The sequence below is a fragment of the Giraffa tippelskirchi genome, chromosome X, assembly GCF_054371585.1.
Source record: "Giraffa tippelskirchi isolate mGirTip1 chromosome X, T2T-mGirTip1v1.2.pri, whole genome shotgun sequence".
NCBI lineage: Eukaryota > Metazoa > Chordata > Mammalia > Artiodactyla > Giraffidae > Giraffa > Giraffa tippelskirchi.
The window spans coordinates 2,195,730-2,215,838 of record NC_137289.1 but is presented as its reverse complement, the minus strand read 5'-3'; the positions used below and the strand labels follow the sequence as shown (position 1 = coordinate 2,215,838).

Sequence of the window (20,109 nt, the reverse complement as noted above, 5' to 3'; positions counted from 1 at the left end):
GAAGTTCCCCACCCACCATGAATCCAGATGCAAAGTCAGATGGACAGGAAATCGCATTTATTGGTGAGCATGATTAAGGAGGGGACAGACAGTGCTAACACTCATGAGTGCAGGGCCCGCCATTTGTCCAGGGGACCACGATTAGGGATGTATTTGACCCCACAGCCGTCCGGGATGAGTCGCTTTTCTGCCACCATGTTTTCAAATTCATCCGCGTTGAACTTGGTAAATCCCCACTTCTTGGAGATGTGGATCTAGAGAGAGACAGAAACAACTGAGTCACAGGCCTTGAGGCCAGGAGCAGGGAAAAGGGAGACCAAGCTGGCAATGCTCCTTACCTTCTGGCGGCCAGGGAACTTGAACTTGGCCCGGCGGAGGGCTTCAATCACATGCTCCTTGTTCTGCAGCTTGGTGCGGATGGACATTATGACCTGGCCAATGTGGACCCTGGCCACTGTGCCCTGGGGCTTTCCAAAAGCACCGCGCATACCTGTCTGGAGTCTAGATTGGGGAACAGCAGGCTAGTCACGAATGCCCACTAGAAGAGTTGTCTCCAAGGTCCCTTAGGACAACCTGTACAGGCAACAGGTTGCATACACTACCAAGGAGGCTGCTGTTTGCAGCCATTGCACACTGGGCCCCCATGGGGAAAAGAGCACAGTCGGCTTAATTGGCTGCAAAGAACAGAGAACTGAAAAACAGACTAGCTAGAATCCCTGCAAGGTGCCATTGAGTTCCTCTGAAAGCCAACCAACCTATGACCACCCCAGCAACCTGCTTGCTTGCAGGTTATGTCATCAGATGCAAAGAGGAGCTATTCCTACAGAAGCACCTCGCTTTGTTGCCCAGAGCCATGATGTCTTTTAAGCTTTTTTCTGGGACTCTGGGTTGTTTAATGTCCACTGAGGTCCACTTGCTAGCCCTTTGGCCTGGCTTTGCTATGCGTCAATCTCTGTGGGGCCACCTCTCTGCCCTGGTTGATGAGAATCATCAAGCCCAAAGTAGAGGTCTCAGGATCCAGCTCACCTATCAGCTCCAGCGCAAGACAACATCTTGTTGATGCGGATGACATGGAAGGGGTGGAGCCGCACTCGGATGTGAAAACCATCTTTGCCACAGCTTTTCACCATATACTTGTTGGCACAAATACGGGCAGCCTCCAGGGCTACAGGAAGACAAAATGCCACAGAAGCATTTACCATGGCTCTCTGTCTTGGTGGGATGAGTTTAGCAAAGAGACTAATGATTGGGCACTTGTGATTAACGAGCTAGTCATTTTAGTGCAGGTTTGTCTGGGGGGGTGGTGGCACATACAAGGAACCGGGCAGCATTGACAAGGAAGCCTGCCTCACCTTCAGAGGAGAGCTGCTCATACTCATCTGACACCATGTGGCCACAGAGTGGGAACTCATCCACTTTGGCCTTCTTACGCCCCAAATCGAAGATGCGGATCTTAGCATCTGGAAAAAAAAAAAAGACAAAACAACCTTGCTTAGTGTGGGAGTCCCGTAAGCAACTACATTGGGCCCAAACCAGTTTGGGAGCTTTGCCACTACTTACCAGGGACACCTCGGCAGAAGCGAGACTTTGGGTACGGCTTGTTCTTACAATACCGGTAACTGCAGGGAGGAGGACCCAGGTTAGCGAACGTTCATACACGACCTCTACAACATGCACGTTGAGAGCTTCACACATGTTAATCTCCAAGCTTGGTCTCTTTTACTGGAAATGGGCGCGAAAGCAAGATATGGCCAAAACTCAAGTCACCCGTGAGATTAAAAAATAAAATACCATCCTCGATCCTGTTGGGTTTTAAACGTCATATAAAGCTCACATTCTGAAACGCACTTTCTCGGTTTAAATACAAAATAACACAATTCAAGCCATCCACCTAAAAGGACCTTGGAGCACGTGGCATTAAGTTCGCCTCCAAGCCATGTGAAGGGCTCCCGGCGCCCCCTGCGGGGCCCAGGCGGCTAAAACCGCTTTTCCAGGACTGCCTTTGGCATCCGAGGCGCCCACATCGCAAGTCGGCTGGAAATAAGACGGAAATGGTACACAGAACCCCGAGAGGAAACTAATCTGGTGAATTTTCAAGTCCAGAGGGCGGGATGCAAGGTAGATATCGCTTGTACCCCCCCTACACTGGGGCCATCGTATGGGGAAGACCTCGAGTGACCTGGAATGTCTCAGGGAATACGCAGAGTCCGTCCCCAGCACAGAAAAGCTGCACCAGGGAGATCCCACCCCACTGTTGCTTTTAATGGTTAAATGGCTCTCCCTCTTGCTTCCCAGAAGCGAAAAAGCATGGTGTAGCACTCACCAGCGGGCGGGGCGGCGGCCCATGGCGACACCGGGATCTTCAGTGGCTACAATGAAACAAAGTCGGAAGAGAAGTCGAACACAGGTATTAAACTAGGAGAGAGAAATGGCAAGGGCACAGGCATACCAAGAGCACGCTACTACTCACCGTGCCGAAGGGAAAGAGGCGCTCCCACGCCTGCGCAGGTCTTATATAGGCAGCCTATCTTCACGCGTAGGAACCATAGAGTCCAGGCGAGGGCGCGTAGACGCTCTATCAGACTTCCGGACCATAGATGCAACGATGCTCTGCGCCTGCGTGCGGGCGGAGCTGAGCACATGCGCAGACCGAGAAGGCGGCTGGGCTCCCGACCGCGGGCGGCCAGCTGGCGAATGGGGCTTCGCCACATCGGTGCGAGAACCCAGCTTCCGGCTGGCTATCTTGGGCGTAGAGCTCTTGCCCGAAGCATTGCCGTAACTGTAAAAGACGTTATGTTCCTAGAGTTGAAAGAAGTACCCTCAAGTGGGGGTTCACAGCGGCCGCGCGCGTGTTCCCGGGCATCGTGGAGCCTGGGACAAGCCCTCTGCGCCTTCACCGGCGCCCAGAGCCCGGCAGCGACGCGCCCGGCTGGAGGCTCAGCCTGCATTCCTTTGTCGACCGGGAGGCCGAGGGGGAAGCCCGCCCCTGCCCCCGCCCCGCCCCAAACGAAGAGTCTTGAACCCACTTGTCCACGAGCAGTGCCCAAGTCCCCCTTCTCTGAAGACCCAGGGCGGGGATGGGGGTGCGCAGCGCCGACCCCAGGTGGTCTGCACCTTCCCGCGAGAAAGGCCCAGGACAAGCCACCACCGAGATCCAGGGCTCAGGAGACCCCACCAGAGCACCGTTGGGCCTACCCTGTCCCTTGCAAGAAATGAGACGTTGTTCTCCGCAGGGTGCCTTGGAGAAGGGGAAAGGAAGCTGGTGGTCCCCCTAAGATGGCAAAGGAACACTGTCAGTCCTGGGCTGCGCCCCAGTCCTGGCCTCTGAGAGCTGCCTCGATGGGTACTCTTGGGAGCTTCCACACTCCCAGGTCCCAGAATCTGGTACTCACCGCCCTCCCCCTCGCCGCCAAACACACACACCCCAGATGCAGTTCTTTCTGTTCCCCGCCCACTGAATTCCAGCACCTCCTGAGTGTGCCCTTGAAATGTTTACAGATAAAGCACGGATCCTTCCCCCACCAACCCAAGGAGAGTATCCAGAGAAGTGTGCAGAACTAATGCTCCTCCCACCAGGAATCTAAACGTCCACCAGAGGTGCCCAGCCTTCTATAGGTGAGGACCGCAGGAAGGTAAGGAAGTCTTGAAGCCGTCCCCATGTCGCTTGACAGATGTGACACACCTCTTCTCCAGGACGACCTGTCACTTTAGTGTGACATCCGTGGGGGCAACTCAACTCAGGTTTTTGGCTCCGAGAAGCAGAACATTTAGGGTTGTATAGTGTACATCAGGCAAAGCTGGATAAGCTGTTGATACTGTTCACTCACTCATGCCTGAATCTTTGGAAACCCATGGGATCCAGCATGCCAGGCTCCTCTGTCCTCCACTGTCTCCCAGAGTTTGCTCAAACTCATGTTCACTGAGTCAGTGATGCTATCCAACCATCTCATTCTCTGTCACCCACTTCTCCTGCCGTCAGTTTTTCCAACATCAGGGTCTTTTCTAATGAGTTGGCTCTTCGCATCAGGAGAAAGGATTGGAGCTTCAGTTTCAGCATCACTCTTTCCAATGAAAATTCAGGAGTGATATCCTTTAGGATTGACTGAGTGGGTCTCCTTGGAGTCCAAGGAACGCTCAAGAGTCTGCTCCAGCACCACAGTTCCAAAGCAACAATTCTTTGGCGCTCAGCCTTCTTTATGGTCCACTCTCACATGCATACATGACTACTGGAAAGACCATACCTTTGACAATATGGGCTTTTGTCGCAAAGTGATGTCTCTGCTTTTTAATATGCTGTCTAGGTTTGTCATAGCTTCCTTTCCAAGGAGCAAATGTCTTTTAATTTCATGGCTGCAGTCACTGTCTGCAGTGATTTAGAGCCCAAGAAAATAAAGTCTGTCACTATTTCCAATGTATCCCATCTATTTGCCATGAAGTGATAGAACTGAATGCCATTAACTTTGTTTTTTGAATGATGCGTTTTAAGCCAGCTTTATCTTTCACATTCATGAAGAGGCTCTTTAGTTCCTCTTGGCTTTCTGACATAAGGATGGTATCATCTGCGTATCTGAAGTTATTGATATTTCTCCCAGCAATCTTGATTCCAGCTTGTGCTTCATCCAGCCAGGCATTTTGTATGAAGTACTCTGCATAGAAATTAAGTAAGCAGGGTGACAATATACAGCCTTGACATACTCCTTTCCCAATTTGGAAGCAGTCTCTTTTTCCATGTCTGGTTCTAACTATTCCTTCTTGACTGGCACGCAGATTTCTCAGGAGGCAGGTAAGGTGGTCTGGTATTCCCATCTCTTTAACAATTTTCTACAATTTGTTGCGATCCACACAAAGGCTTTAGCATAGGCAATAAAGCAGAAGTAGATGTTTTTCTGGAATTCTCTTGATTTTTCTATGATCCAATGGATATTCGCAATTTGATCTCTGGTTCCTCTGCCTTTTCTAAATCCAGCTTGAAAAAAAAAACAAATCCAGCTTGAATATCTGGAAGTTTTTGGTTCACGTGCTGTTGAAGCCTAGCTTGGAGAATTTTGAGCATTACTTTGCTAGTGTGTGAGATGAATGAAATTGTGCAGTAGGTTGAACGTTCTTTGGCGTTGCTTTTCTTAGGGATTGGAATGAAAACTGACCTTTTGCAGTACTGCGGCCACTGGTGAGTTTTCCACATTTGCTGGCATATTGAATGCAACACTTTCACAGCATCATCTTTTAGGACTTGAAATAGCTCAGCTGGAATTCCATCACCTCCACTGGCTTTGTTAATAGTGATGCTTCCTAAGGCCCACTTGACTTCCCATTCCAGGATGTCTGGCTCTAGGTGAGTGAGTGCATCATTGTGCTTATCTGGGTCATTAAGACCTGTTTTGTATAGTTCTTCTGTGTATTCCTGCCACCACTTCTTAATGTCTTCTGCTTCTGTTAGGTCTATACCGCCTCTGTCCTTTATTGTGTCCACCTTTGCATGAAATGTTCCCTTGATATCTCTAATTTTCTTGAAGAGATCTCTAGTCTTTCCTGTTCTATTGTTTTCCTCCGTTTCTTTGCATTGATCACTGAAGAAGGCTTTCTTATCTCTCCTTGTTGTTCTTTGGAACTCTTTATTCAGATGTGTTTATCTTTCCTTTTCTCCTTTGCCTTTTGCTTCTCTTCTTTTCACAGCTATTTGTAAGGCCTCCTCAGACAACCATTTTGCCTTTGCACATTGCTTCTTCTTGGGGATAGTCTTGATCACCGCCTCCTGGACAATGTCCTGAACCTCCGTCCATAGTTTTTCAGGCAGTCTGTCTATCAGATCTAATCCCTTGAATCTGTTTGTTACTCGCACTGTATAATCATAAGGGATTTGATTTAGGTCATACCTGAATGGTCTAGTGGTTTTCCCTTCTTTTTTCAATTTAAATCTGAATTTTGCAATAAGGAGTTCATGATCTGAGCCACAGTCAGCTCCGGTCTTGTTTCTGCTGTCTGTATAGAGTTTCTCCATCTTCGGCTGCAGAGAATATAATCAGTGTGATTTTGGTTTTGACCATCTGGTGATATCCATGTGTAGAATTGTCCCTTGTGTTGTTGGAAGAGGGTGTTTGCTATGACCAGTGCGTTCTCTTGGAAAAAATATATACTCAGTCTGATTTCAGTATTGACCATCTGGAGCAAGATGCCCAACTATTTCTTCCCTAGAGGCACTGTGGTCTTTCAGAACTTTTTAAGGATACTAATGTTCCTGCTCAAATGGCTGTGTTAGTGCCTCACAGAAAAGAGCTGATTTCTCTCTCCCTAAGCTTTTGGATATGTACAAAATGAAGCAGGGCAAAGGCTAACAGAGTTTTGCCAAGAGAACACTGGTCATAGCAAAAACCCTCTTGCAACAACATCAGAGACGACTCTACCCATGGATATCAACAGATGTCAATACCAAAATCGGATTTATTATATTCTTTGCAGCCAAAGATAGAGAAGCTCTATACAGTCGGCAGAAACAAGAGCGGAGTTGACTGTAGCTCAGATCATGAACTCCTTATTGCCAAATTCAGACTTAAATTGAAGAAAGTAGGGAAAACCACTAGACCATTCGGGTATGACTTAAATCACATCCCTTGTGATTACACAGTGCAAGTGACAAATAGATTCAAGGGATTAGATCTGATAGACAGACTGCCTGAAGAACTACAGATGGAGGTTCGGGACATTGTCCAGGAGGCGGTGATCAAGACTATCCCCAAGAAGAAGCAATGTGCAAAGGCAAAATGGTTGTCTGAGGAGGCCTTACAAATAGCTGAGAAAAGAAGAGAAGCAAAAGGCAAAGGAGAAAAGGAAAGATATACCCATCTGAATGCAGAGTTCCAAACAATAACAAGGAGAGGTAAGAAAGCCTTCCTCAGTATCACTGCAAGGAAACAGGAAAGCAATAGAATGGGAAAGACTAGAGATCACTTCAAGAAAATTAGAGATACCAAGGAAACATTCATGCAAAGGTGGGCACAATAAAGGATAGAGGCAGTATGGACCTAACAGAAGCAGAAGACATTAAGAAGAGGTGGTACAAATACACAGAAGAACTATACAGAAAAGGTCGTAATGACCCAGATAAGCATGATGATGTGATCACTCACCTAGAGCCAGACATCCTGGAATGGGAAGTCAAGTGGGCCTTAGGAAGCATCACTATGAACAAAGCCAATGGAGGTGATGGAATTCCAGCTGGGCTATTTCAAGTCCTAAAAGATGATGCTGTGAAAGTGTTGCATTCAATATGCCAGCAAATGTGGAAAACTCACCAGTGGCCGCAGTACTGCAAAAGGTCAGTTTTCATTCCAATCCCTGAGAAAAGCAATGCCAAAGAACGTTCAACCTACTGCACAATTTCATTCATCTCACACACTAGCAAAGTAATGCTCAAAATTCTCCAAGCTAGGCTTCAACAGCATGTGAACCAAAAACTTCCAGATGTTCAAGCTGGATTTAGAAAAGGCAGAGGAACCAGAGATCAAATTGCTAACATCCACTGGATCATCAAAAAAACAAGAGAATTCCAGAAAAACATCTACTTCTGCTTTATTGCCTACACTAAAGCCTTTGACTGTGTGGATCACAACAAATTGTAGAAAATATTCAAAGAGATGCGGATACCAGACCACATTACCTGCCTCCTGAGAAATCTGTATGCAGCTCAAGAAGCAACAGTTAGAACCAGACATGGAACAATGGACTGGTTCCAAATTGGAAAAGGAGTATATTGTCAATATCCAGCATCAAGGCTGTATATTGTCACCCAGCTTATTTAATTTCCATGCAGAGTACATCATGCGAAATGCCTGGCTGGATGAAGCACAAGCTGGAATCAAGATTGCTGGGAGAAATATCAGTAACTTCGGATATGCAGATGACACCACCCTTATGGCAGAAAGCGAAGAGGAACTGAAGAACCTCTTGATGAAAGTGAAAAAGCTGGTTAAAACTCGACATTCAAAAAGCAACAATCATGGCATCTGGTCCCAAGACTTCATGGCAAATATATGGGGAAACAATGGTAACGGTGACAGAATTTATTTTGGGGGGCTCCAAAATCACTACAGATTGTGACTGCAGCCATGAAATTCAAAGATGATTGCACCTTGGAAGAAAAGCTATAACAAACCTAGACAGCATATTATAAAGCAGAGACATTACTTTGCTGACAAAGGTCCATCTAGTCAAAGCTATGGTTTTCCCAGTAGTCATGTATGGATGTGAGAGTTGGACCATAAAGAAGGCTGAGCTCCGAAGAACTGATGCTTTTGAACTGTGGTGTTGAAGAAGGCTCTTGAGAGTCCCTTGGACTGCAAGGAGATCCAAGCAGCCCAACCTAAAGGAAATCAGTCCTGAATATTCATTGGAAGGACTGATGCTGAAGCTGAAGCTCTAGTACCTTGCCCACTTGATGCAAAGAACTGACTCATTAGAAAAGACACTGATGCTCAGAAAGATTGAAGACGGGAGGAGAAGGGGACAACAGAGGATGAAATTGTTGGATGGCATCACTGACTCGATGGACATGAGCTTGAGCAAGTTCTTGGTGTTGGTGATGGACAAGGAAGCCTGGCGTGCTGCAGTCCATGGGGTCACAAAGAATCGGACACAACTGGGTGACTGAACTGAACTGAACTGAAGCCTTTATATTCTTTTCTCCACCTCCTGTCAGGGCTCTTCTGGCTTCAAAACCTGTGAAATGCAGGTCAGCAGTAGGTCCAAGTATCAGTCAGCCAACCGTGTGAAGTGCGTGCTCGACTAGACAGCAGCTGCATGTCCTAATTCTGATGCTTTCAATCAAAACCCTCTAGTAAATAGACCTCTATCAGTTAATCCACTTCATCGACTGGCCCAGCTCACCTACTGAGTCCAACTCCCTGAGAAGCTTCTAACAGAAATGTCCAAATAAAGTTAAGCTGGTAGATAGCAGTGAAGTCTGGATAATATTTATTGATGTATGAGCTATTTCCTGAAGGGTCAGACTTTGTGTCTGTCCCCTCGATCATACAGTATTTGGACCCCACTTATAGGTGTCATGGCAACAGGATGTGGTGGCAGAGGGTCTGAAGGACAGTCGCTGTCCCCTTGCAAGGCATCAGCACCAGCTGAGGTAATGACGCAGCCCTCAAAGGACAGAACACCAGCCTCCCAGACACGGCTGGGCAAGCTACTTTCGTCAGCAAGGGAGGCTCTGGGGAACGGGGGGCTTCCCGATTGTCAGTGTCCACTGAGGGCAACCAGATATCCCGGGTCTTGGTTTCAAGGTCCCACTCGTCCACACTGTGCCCTGCCTTTCACCTAGGAAATGGAGAGAGGCTGGGAATTCAAGCGACCTGGGGATTCTGCAACTGACACGGTGAAATGTTGCGTGTGATCTCCAGCCCCGTCAGCCCTGCAGGCACAGGGGTATTTGCAGGGTGCCGTGGATGAGCTGTGGCTGTCATCCTGTGACCTGAGCTGAGAGGTAAGGCAGGTGTCCTTGTCAATTTCCTCCCAGGGACACTGCAGTCACCGCACAGCCCAGCCTTGGTCCCCGGCGTTCCCTCCATGACGGTTCGGGGTAGCAGCCGCTCTGGTTCTGCGGGCACTTGCTGCCCTTGGCCCTTCACCCCAGTCTAGTGCACGGGCAGCATGGTGACTGCTGAGACCCCCGCAGGTCATGGGAGCCTCGAGCCCAGGTGGTCACTCAGGGATGGCTCGGAGGGCTGAAGGTGCGCAGCGAGTACAGGAAGCAGCTGCCGCCCCAGACCCAGATTAAGAAGGGAAAAGGTTGATGTCATCAGAAGCCCAGAAGCCAGGATGAGGGGCCACGAAGACCGGCCCATCTCTCCTCCATGTCACTGCCTTGTCATCTTCCAAGTCATCTACCTGTGGTTTGACTCATCAGTTGAGATTTTTATTTCCAAGACTGTGGTTTTGTTTCTAATGTCTAAAGTTCTTTTTTCCTTTTCAAATTCACCTAGACTTTTAGAATTTGTCTTATTTTTTTGATTCCTTCTTGTGTATCTACTTTTTAATGTTCATTTTTAATTGGAGGATAATTGCTTTACAATATTGTGTTGGTTTCTGTCATATGTCAACAAGGATCAGCCATAGGTATGCATATGTCCCCTTCCCTCTTGAACCTCCCTCCCACCTCCCACCCTGTGTGTCTCTTTTGGTGTGTCTTGGAGGCTAGTGAAGACTGGGGGAGTTGCAGTAGCCTTCTACCACAGGAATGCAGATGACTGGTAAAAATCCATGAGAACCGCTCTCTGATCTCATGAGAATTCAAAGGTACTGTCAGTCTGTTTCAAATCCCCCCTGATTAGGCACAAGAGTACAGATATTTCTCTTTCTCACCTCCTTCCTTTATAGACTGGTCCAAGGCCCGGGGATATTCACTGGGACTCACCTCCGATGCCTTCAAGACAAGCTGAGGTGCACAGGAACCTCCCTGGGAGCCACATGGAGAGTGTAGCCTGCAAAAGGGCTTCCCTGAGAGCTCAGTTGGTAAAGAATCCGCCTGCAATGCAGGTGACCTCGGATTGATTCCTGGATCGGGAAGATCCGCTGGAGAAGGGCTAGGATACTGACTCCAGTATTCTTGGGCTTCCCTGGTGGCTCAGCTGGTAAAAAATCCACCTGCAGTGCGGGAGACCTGGGATTGATCCCTGGGTTGGGAAGATTACCTGGCGAAAGGAAAGGCTACCCACTCCAGTATTCTGGCCTGGAGAATTCCATGGACTGTATAGTCCATGGGTTCACAAAGTCGGACACAACTGAGCGACTGTCACTTCACTTCACAGCCTGCAAAAGGAGGTCAGGCTTAGAGGCCAGTGTCCCTATCCACACCTCCCTCCTGCTAGCTAGAGACTCAGAACAATTTCCTCAAGCCTTCCATATCCTCATTTGCTCATCTGGAAAAGGGGGTGACGTGCTACTGACTTCCTAGGGCCGCCACGAGGCTGGGATGGGTGAGTCCAGGCCTGTAGCAGACACTCCCAGCCTTTACCGAAAATTATATCATCTGGCCTCTGACAGTGATGCCCTGGGGACGTAACAGGGCCACTCCTCTCTTTGAGGGACCTGCCATTTTTCCATGAGGATGGGCGGTGTCTTCCACCTGTGAATGTGGACTGGTCTTCAGCTGGCCCTCTGGGAGTCCTGAGTGGGAAGCCAGGGGTGAGGCATCCCTTCTGGGAGCATTTGCTCTGCCAGGAGCCCAGCAGTACGACCACAGTGCTGGGGGGTGGGGCAGCCTCCCTCATCCAGTGGTTTGCTGAAGCCCCACTGTCTGCAGCAGGGGGATGGAAGCCCCTGCTTGCAGATGAGAGGGACCGGTCTTCTCCTGCTCACTCAGACTTATGCTGGGATGGGCCCAGTTCCTTTTACATCTTTGTCCTTCCTTCTCACTGTGCAGGTGACCTTTCAAGAGCACTGGTTTTAGGTGGATTCTTGGTTCTTATTTGTGCTTTCTCCATGGATCTCCCTTGCTCACGGGCAGACCACCTATGCATTTAAATAATATAATACACTCTTCTCAGTACACGTTTCCTCATCTTTTCCCCAACTGACCTGGCATCCCAAGAGGGCAGGGGCTGGGTGTCTGAGAGGCACTGGCCCCAGTCCCGGCCTATCATATGACAACCCCCCACACACACACAGTAGTGGGGCCTGCAGGACAGCAAGAATCAGCCAGCCTGGGTCCACGAAGCATTGGGTGTGGGAACTCGGAAATTCTGCCCTGAGTCACATGACTCTCCTCACATGAGGCAGGACAACTTTGTGCCCAAGATACACAACCCAGAAATCATCAATCCGAGTTTAATAATAATTTGGAAACTAACTTCTTGACAGCGGAAACTGGCCAGCCTAGTCTTTTGAGACAAGAGACGGGGGAATTCCACAGCGGTCCAGTAGTTAAGACTCCATGCTTCCACTTCAGGGGGTGGGCTCGGTTCAATTCTTGGTCTGGGAACTAAGATCTGGCATGTCATGCTGTGCAGCCAAAAAAGGAGAGAGATTCCTTTCTTCCATGTCCCGTAAGGTGCTTGGTCCTTCCGAGGAAGCCAAGGCCGTTTTGGGGTGAGGCCCTCACTCCATCTGGCCACTAGCATCGAGCCCACAGCCCCACCGAGCACTCGCTCACACCGTGGCCTCTGTCTCGGAGCTTCCCTGCACCTACTCGGCCCTCATTCTGTCCAGTGAGGTGATGGTCACGGAGGATAAGATCAGTGCCCTCGTTAAAGCAGCCGGTGTAAATGTTGACCCTTTCTGGCCAGGCTTGTTTGGAAAGACTTTGGCCAGTGTCAGCATCGGCAGCTCTATCTGCCGTGGGGGGGCTGATGGACCTGTCCCGACAGCTGGTGCTGCACCACCAGAAGGTCCTGCTCCCTCTACCACTGCAGCTCCAGCTGAGTAGAAGAAAGTGGAAACAAGAATGTGAAGGCTCTGATGACATGAGCTTTGCTCTTTTTGACTAAACCTCTTTAGTAACTTCCCCGTTGGCTCAGACAGTAAAACATCTGCCTACAATTCGGGAGACGTGGGTTCGATCCCTGGGTTGGGAAGATCCCCTAGAGAAAGAAATGGCAACCTACTCCAGTACTCTTGCCTGGAAAATCCCATGGATGGAGGATCCTGGTAGGCTACTGTCCATGGGGTCGCAAAGAGTTGGACACGATTGAGCGACTTCACTCACTTTAGTAACACATTCAATAAAAAGCTGAGCTCTTTAGAGAGAGACTGAGAGAAAATCTCTGCAGCATATGGAACACAGGGCTAACAGTCCTGCTATCTGCTGATCAGGGTCTTTTGGGGAGGCAACTGCTTAGTATCAGTGAACATGGTAAATGCCCATAGGTTTTGGCTTGGCAGTTCGACTTAAAGGTAATTATCCTAGCGGGAGATTTACACATCTTCAGAGCTGCTAACAAAAATGGACGAGGAACACTACATGAATTGGGGATTTGCTATGTAAACTATAGTACATGTGCTCTATCCAATACCTTGTGGCCAAAAATGAAATGAGCTAGACTTTTGTGTACTGACATGGAAGAATTTTGCAGATGTATTATTGCTAGTTAAAATCACACTGAATATACAGGGTGTGTGTTTTTTTTTAACCTGAGTGAGGAACTATGTAGGTGATCCCATAGAAGAATGTAGTTAGAGGTGAGAAACAGAATTGTTAACAGTCTTGCCTAAAACAATGTTTAGTAAAAATCTTCAATTATGTGCTTTAAAAATATCCAGGGTGGTAAGGTAAAATGGTCCAGCCACAGTGGAATGCAAACTGGCAGTTTCTTCTAAGGCTAATCATCCACTTCCTGAGGACACAGTACTTGCACTACTGGGCATTCATGCCAAAGAAATGGAAAATTCTGACCACAGGAAAGCCTGCGTACAAATGTTCAAAGCAGACTTTTTCTAGAAACCTAAAAGTGGAAACGGGCAACATGTCCTTCAGTGGGTGAAGGCTTGAACAACTGTGGCTGACCCACAGCAAGGAAGAAGGCTATGAATACAAAGGGAGAACTGACTGCTGAAAACCAACTAACTATCGATTGAGATGGATGGATCTCAACGGCAGTGTGTGACTGAACAAAGGCCCACCCCGCGTTTCAAACTGCATGGTGTCATTAACGTACTCACGTATATGTGTGTGTCTGTGTGTGTCTGTGTACATGCGCGCACACATGGCGAGGCATGCAGCATCCCAGCTCCCCAACCAGGAATTGAACCCAGGCCACTGGCAGTGGGAGTGTGGTGTCCTGACCACTGGCGCCGGCGCACACACATACACCGAGAACCCTGAGTAGCTTTCTGATGGTACCAATGCCATTCCCTGGTGTGAGGTCCCACTGGCTACATAACACGCTGATGCTGGGGCAACAACGGGAGGGGCATTTCCCTGTAACTTCCCGTGAACTTAATTCCTTCAGAATACAAGCTCACATCAAAGGCACACAGCAGGGCTTGGCATGTACATATCGGATCACTCTGTGCGTGACTCGGCACGGACAGTTTGAGATCTCCCTGCGGGGGAAGTCCAGAGGCCCACAGCACGCCCGCCTAGGGAATGAGGAAAATGAGACCGACGGCGGAGTGGAGGGCGGAGCTCACACGATCGGCCTGCTCTGATGGACGACAGAGGTGCCCGTCACAAAGAGGGCTGAGGCGGGGAGCCAGAGGCTAAGGCCGCGGGGGCGGTCAGGGCGGGGCTCGAAGGGCGGAAACGGCCCCCTTGCTTCGTGTCCCCGCCCTCCATCTCGGTACTCTGCCGCCCGCCTTCTGGGTCCTGGGCGGGGCCACAGCCCCGCAGTTCGCTGGGTTGTGCGCCCTCTCCTGGGCAGAGGGCGAAGAGACGCCTCCCCCGAGCCCAGGGCCATGGAGACCTTGGGGGTTCCGTCGGGGCCCCACCCGCCGCTCGCGGCAGGACTCCCCCTGCTGTACTGAGGGCGTCTGGCCCTCGAGATGGCCCGGGACAGTGTACTGGGGGCGCCCAGGGACCGCGGGAGCCGGGAGGGTGGGCGGCAACCCCGCCAGGATGCCAAAGGGCAGGGGCAGGGGTTCTCTGCTCGGCCCCGCCCTCCAGTCCTGGCCTCTGAGGGCTGCCTTGGCCCGCGCTCCTGATTCCTTCCACCCTCCCAGGGTCTAGAATCTGGCCCCCTCCAGCCGCGCCCACCCCTTGCCCGACCCACTGTGTTCCACCGCCCATGATTGTCACTGGTACGAGTCTCTGTGTGCCCCCTTCCACCCGCCCCACACGGAGTAACAAGGGAGAGTTGGGCAGAGCTGTGCTCAGTGGCCAGAAACGCGGAGTCGGCCAGAGGTGCCGTGGAGGTGGGGAGGGCCCGAAGTAACACAGTCTTCCCCCTGTCACTCGACAGGCGTGGCCCACTGGGAGGGAATCCTGCCCAAGCACTCCTGTTCTCCAGGAGCACCTATGGTGGCAGCCCTCAGTGCCTGCTGCCTGCCTCTCCCCTGGGAGGTCAAGGTGAGTCAGCCCGACAGGGAGAGAAAACCCATGGCTTCACTAGGAGTGGATGCGATCAGAAACCATGCATCCCGACGGTAGTTCTCATGCTGGAAGGGACCTGAGAACACCTGGAGGGCTCACTCAAACCTGGGCCGCAGGGCCCCACCCTAGAGTCTCTGATCTTGCACATCTGGGGTGGGGCTTGAGCATTCCGACTCCAACAAGCTCCCCGTGCTGCTGCCGCTGCTAGTGCAGGGACCCCACAGTGAGCAGCGCTGCTCTAGAGGCCCGAGACTCCTAGGTGTGCGCCCCCTGCCCTCCTCCCAGACTGGCTCTCTGCAGGGTCCCCGCGGGGCTGGGAAAAGCCAGGAGGCTGGTGGCTCTGGCGAGATCTGAGGCTTCCCGTTGAGCAGTCGACACCCTTCCCTGCCTGAAGCCACAGGAGGGGGCTGTCCACAGCCCAGGCAGGATCAGGTGTCAGGTTTGTCAAGTCACTCAACAGCTCCTCACTTGGGCTGATAACATCTGGACACGTAGGAGGGTGGGGTGAGATCAGATCCAGTGCCTGGGTGTGGGGATGGAGGAACTATCTGACGAGGCAGAGGAAAAAGGCCTGCATGCCGAGCTCAGGGATGGGAAAGGAACATCGGCCCTGAGACCCAGTGTGGATTTGGGGGAGCATGGAGACCCGAAGGGCTTCCCAAGTGGTGCTAGTGGTAAAGAACCCACCTTCCGATGCAGGAGACGTAAGGAGATGTGGGTTCAATCCTTGAGTCGGGAAGGCGCGTGGATGAGGTCATGGCAACCCACTGCAGGATTCTTGCCTGGAGAATCCCATGGACAGAGGACCCTGGCGGGCGATAGTCCATGGGGTTGCAAAGAGTCAGACACAACTGAAGAAACGTAGCGCACACACATGGAGACCAGAAAGGGTTGTCTGCCCAGGAACTGCCCTGACAGTTGTCTGGCCTGCAGGTGTGGTCAGCCTTCTCTCGCTGGTGGGAAGCCACCGCCTTTCCTGCCACGTGTTCTTCACCAAGAGGGTCTCCCAGCCCCTGGGTGATGCTGCCCAGACCTGGTAAATGCCCAGCGCCACCACCCACTGCTTTGACCAGTCTTTGTGGAGGCTGGTCTGTCTTTGGCTCCAGGATGGCCCACCATCCAGTTGGAGCTGCAGATCAAAAGCAATGCCAGTGTCCAGCTGCCACATGCGCCCGGAACCAGCAGCTCTGGGACCCCAGGCCCCGAGCACATTCTGGCTGTGGAATCATTTCAGGGTGGAGGGGTGTTTTGGTTGGCATTTTCCAAGGCCCTCTCCTGCACCCTTTTCCTTTTGGCCGCTGGTCTTTGCTTATTGATCGGTTCGAGTTCTCTATATGTTCATGATATGAGCCCTGAGTCACATCTTGGTACTATTTTTTGCCCCACTTTGTCACTTGTCTCTTGACTTTGTGGTTTGGGGTTTGTGTTTGGCTAGGCAGACGATCTTAGCGTTTGTGTCATCAGACTTTCCAGGCTCTTCCTAATGGTTTCTGGGGTTTCTTGTCGGTTTGTTTGCTCCCAATTGACTTAGGCTGTTCTTCTCCATTTACAATCATCATGTATAAGTTACCCATTGCTGAGTAACAAGGGGCTACCCAGGTGATGCTAGCGGTAAAAACCCTGCCTGTCAACACAGGAGACGTAAGAGACGTGGGTTGGGAAGATCCCCTGGAGAAGGAAATGGCAACCCACTCTAGTACTCCTGCCTGGAGACTCCCACGGACAGAGGAGCCTGGCAGGCTACAGTCCATGGGGTCACAAGGAGTCGGACACGACTGAAGTGACGTAGCATGCAAGCATGTGTAGCAAATTACTCCAAATGGATTGTAGTCCCTTAACACAACCAGCACTCGTAATCTCCCAGGCGTCTAAAGGACGGGATTCTAGAAGGCCTGGTTGGGGGTTTCTGGCCTGGGGTCCATCACAGGCTGCAGTCAAGGCTTCTCTGGGGCCACAGCCCTCTGGTCGACTTGGGGTGTGAGGGTGGGAGGCGGGCAGGCTCCACTTCCAGAGGGCTCACAGGGCTATGGCAGGGGGCAGTCCCTCCCCACCGGGCCTCTCCCTGGGGCTGCTCGGGTCAGGCCTTCCCCAGATCCAGCGATCTCAGAGAGACAGTGCAGCCCCGAGATGGAAGCCGCAGTGTTTCTCCCATAACTCATCTCGAGGTGCCACTCCCTCGCCTCTGCTGTGTTTTATGGGTCACACCAGTCACCCTGTGGAGAAGAAGACGATACCTGTGTGGGCCTAGGTTCTTCACGTTCGTGGCGCGTGAGAAGGCTCCGAGGAGTGTCCCTGCCCCTGAGCCTGGGTGTGGGACTCCCGGGCTGCCCGGGCCCCTCAGGAATGTGTCCCTTGTGGAAGCGGGGGTGGTGGGTTGCAGCCTGGAACCAAGCCAGGCCAGGCGTGTGTTGTAAGGGCAGAGTGGCTTTTCACCTTGAAATGGTTGCAGACCAAACACACGGAAAGCCAGAGAAACAGAGACCGTGTGATGATCCCAGCACGGCCAACAGAGCCTGCATGTGCCCTCTGCCTTCCGCCCAGGGGTCTGCAGCCTGGAGTGTGGTCCCAGCCGCTAGTGCAGCTGTGGGCACAGGCGCAGAAGCTTTCTCACCCCGGCACACTCAGACCTGGGCCCCGTGCTCTCTGACCTCCGAGGTGTCCCCCGCTGTGGTCAGCCACGCCCACACCCCTTCCTTCCCGGGGGGGCCCCGTCAAGGGGGTACAGGCTGACAAGCCCCTTTTCTTCAATGACTGTGCCCAGTAGCCCCGGGCTGGGCTGGTGCCAGCCTGGGGTGGCAGCCAAGTGTCCCTTTGGTCCCAGGAAGGCACTCCCGCTGTGCCCATGGGGGACGTGCCCGCCCCGCCCTTCCTGGCTGGGACTGAGATGGGACTTCCCGGTGACACGCTTGGTGGCTCTGAATGTGTCACGCAGCTTCTGCGGGCAGTGAGGGCTCCTCCTGTTGCCTCTTGCTGCTGGGCAGTGCTGAGGCCCTTGGCGACAGCTCCTGACCCCGTCCGCGACCACCACGCTCTTCACGAGCCTGACGACTGTGGCCTCAGGAGAGCCGGGCTCTCCATCTCCACCCCGGGACAGAAGCAGAGGCTGAGGCTGAGCTTGCCGGGCCTCTCCTCGAGGATCGTGGCCATGGTTCGTGGGGACACCCCTCGGCCAGGACGTGGGGCCGCCACAGAGTCCCGGGCTCCCCTGGAGAGGCTCGAGTCCCCCGCGGCCCTGCACTCCTTGGCCCGCAGACTGTTCCCCTAGGTAGGGCCGCCTTGCAGCCCCCGAGCCCCAGGCACAAGGACAGACAAGGGGCGGCTGCCCTGCCGTCTTCGCCCTGAGGAAGCCTGCCCTCGGGCCCGGGGCTGCGTGGGCACCATCCGTCCTCTCCTGCCCCCCGGGCGCTGTGGCCGGCAGAGCTCCTGCAGGTGCCTGCCCGGTGGACGGGCACAGTTTGGGCAGCGGCCCGGCCCCGGCCCCGCCCTGCTGTCCGCCTGCCTCGGGCCTGCCCTCTGGAGCTTGGGCGTCGGGAGCGGCCCAGCCTCCGCAGGTGCCGGGCCCCAGAGCCGTCCCCCGGCCCCGGCCCTCATTCAGCCCCGCTCCCTGGGCTGTGGCCTCCCTGGGCTCGTGGGGACCTTGCAGACGTCCGTGGTGCGCGACCGACATGGCCAGCCCGACCTCTGAGCAGCACAGCGTGCCCCTGCCGGGTGCGTAAGTCCTCCTGGAGATGCCCGTGGCCTGTGGAGGAGGCTGCTGTAGGTGGCGGGCCTTGTCCTCTGGGGACCTGTCCACAGCTTGGGCGTGGAGCTGGATCACACACACACACACACAGCTGGGACGTGGAGCTGGATGATACACACAGAGACACACACACAGCTTGGACGTGGAGCTGAGTGATTACACACACCTGCACACAGCTTGTGTGTGGAGCTGGATCTCACACACACACACACGAGTTCCTGGCAGCCAGCATCCATCACTCTTCACGTTCACTGACTCTGACTTAGTGGCCGCTCCCCCCTCAGCCCAGTGCCTCCATTGGGGTTCCAGCGGGGTGCTCGTCAGGGCCCTGAGTGCCCTGGCCCTGCGCCCTGGAGTGGGGTGTGGCAGCCCAGACTGTGGGCCGTGCAGGACCTCCAAGCATCTCTAGACCTCTGTCACCGTCATTGAAACGGCAAGGCTCCCTCTCTGTGGGTGGGTGGCAGTCCCATCCTGAGGGACGCAATGCCCCTCACTTCACCTAGGTCTGGCCCACCCTCCTGGGGGAGCGGGCACCAGGGAGAGTGCCGTGCAGGGGTGCCTGGGGGGCAGGGGGCAGCCGGCCGTGGTGTGGGAGTGGTCAGCTCCCCCGTCCCTCAAAGTCAGAGCAGACAGGACCTGCAGGATGGTGGGGCCGCACCCCACATGGTGACCAGACACCCCCTCCCCAGGCTTAGTAGGGAAGAAGGGCCCCGGCGGGGGTCTGTGGCTGGACCCCTCCTCTGCTCCAGGCACTGGTGGTGGTCAGGGCTTGGCCGTGGTGCCTGTCGGGGCTGGGTCCCCTCCACTGCTGGCTCCGGGCGGGTGGCCCAGGCTGGGCCCCCTGTGCAGAGCCCAGGGAAAGCCCGGCTCACCCCTGCCTGTGTCCTGGCAGCCGGGGTGTGCTTTGGGGGGTCTGCTCTGTGGGGCCAGGTCTCAGGCCGCTTGCCCCCAGCAGATGGGCTCCTGGTGCCATCTGCGTGTTCCCCTCCCCAGAAGCACTCCAGACGTGGCGCCCTGTCTTGCTCCCTCCTGCCCCTGCCTGCTGGAGGCTCTGGCCCGGCCTGGGGTCATTCCCGCTGCAGTTTCCAGCTTCTCCCCTTGCCGGTGGGGCCTCATGACCACCCAGGTGCGATGTGGCATCCGGGGAGGGGACAGGACTCATTCTCTCTCCGGGGGCCCCCACCAGGCAGGTTTTGGAACAGGATGGCAGGTAGGACGATCTGCTCTTGGCAGCCTGGTCCAGGGAGCAGGCAGGAGGCTCTGGGTGAGTTGGGGTGTGGGAGTGGTGCCTGGTGGGCCGGCAGAGGTGAGAAGGGGCTGACTGGGGGTGTCCCCTTCCCTG

The 20,109-nt window shown here is 53.2% G+C and overlaps 1 protein-coding gene, 1 long non-coding RNA gene and 1 other non-coding gene across 5 annotated transcripts; 1 reads left to right on the top strand and 2 right to left on the bottom strand.

Annotated features, from left to right (window-relative positions):
- Positions 1–42: 42 nt before the first annotated feature.
- RPL10 (ribosomal protein L10) lies at positions 43–2,488 on the bottom strand. 3 transcript variants are annotated; one of them, XM_081568042.1, is made up of 6 exons: positions 2,324–2,488; positions 1,561–1,619; positions 1,353–1,460; positions 1,027–1,165; positions 339–501; positions 43–254 (listed from the first exon to the last, which is right to left on the bottom strand). In XM_081568042.1, exons 1-6 carry the CDS (start codon positions 2,344–2,346, stop codon positions 102–104), a joined length of 645 nt encoding a protein of 214 aa, XP_081424168.1. In that variant the 5' UTR covers positions 2,347–2,488; the 3' UTR covers positions 43–101. The 3 variants fall into 3 exon arrangements, with proteins under 3 accessions (XP_081424168.1, XP_081424167.1, XP_081424166.1); XM_081568041.1 differs by having other exon boundaries at positions 339–490; positions 2,324–2,364; XM_081568040.1 differs by lacking the exon at positions 1,353–1,460 and having other exon boundaries at positions 2,324–2,364.
- On the bottom strand, positions 546–680 carry LOC145537285 (small nucleolar RNA SNORA70). Its single transcript, XR_014076308.1, has one exon. It is a non-coding gene; the product is annotated as a small nucleolar RNA SNORA70 (small nucleolar RNA).
- A 151-nt stretch (positions 2,489–2,639) lies between the features above and the next one.
- On the top strand, positions 2,640–11,545 carry LOC145537210 (uncharacterized). Its single transcript, XR_014076261.1, has 5 exons — positions 2,640–2,781; positions 3,499–3,632; positions 9,051–9,130; positions 9,323–9,484; positions 10,378–11,545. It is a non-coding gene; the product is annotated as an uncharacterized LOC145537210 (long non-coding RNA).
- The last annotated feature ends 8,564 nt before the right edge of the window (positions 11,546–20,109 follow it).

What these genes read in the sequence shown, in the direction of transcription:
- RPL10 (XM_081568042.1), bottom strand. Translation starts at nt 2,346, where the DNA reads ATGGGCCGCCGCCCCGCCCGCTG. An exon ending in GGCCGCCGCCCCGCCCGCTG is followed by an intron (nt 1,620 to 2,323) that starts GTGAGTGCTACA and finishes TCCTCCCTGCAG; the next exon opens with TTACCGGTATTGTAAGAACA. An exon ending in TCTTGCGCTGGAGCTGATAG is followed by an intron (nt 502 to 1,026) that starts GTGAGCTGGATC and finishes TCCCCAATCTAG; the next exon opens with ACTCCAGACAGGTATGCGCG.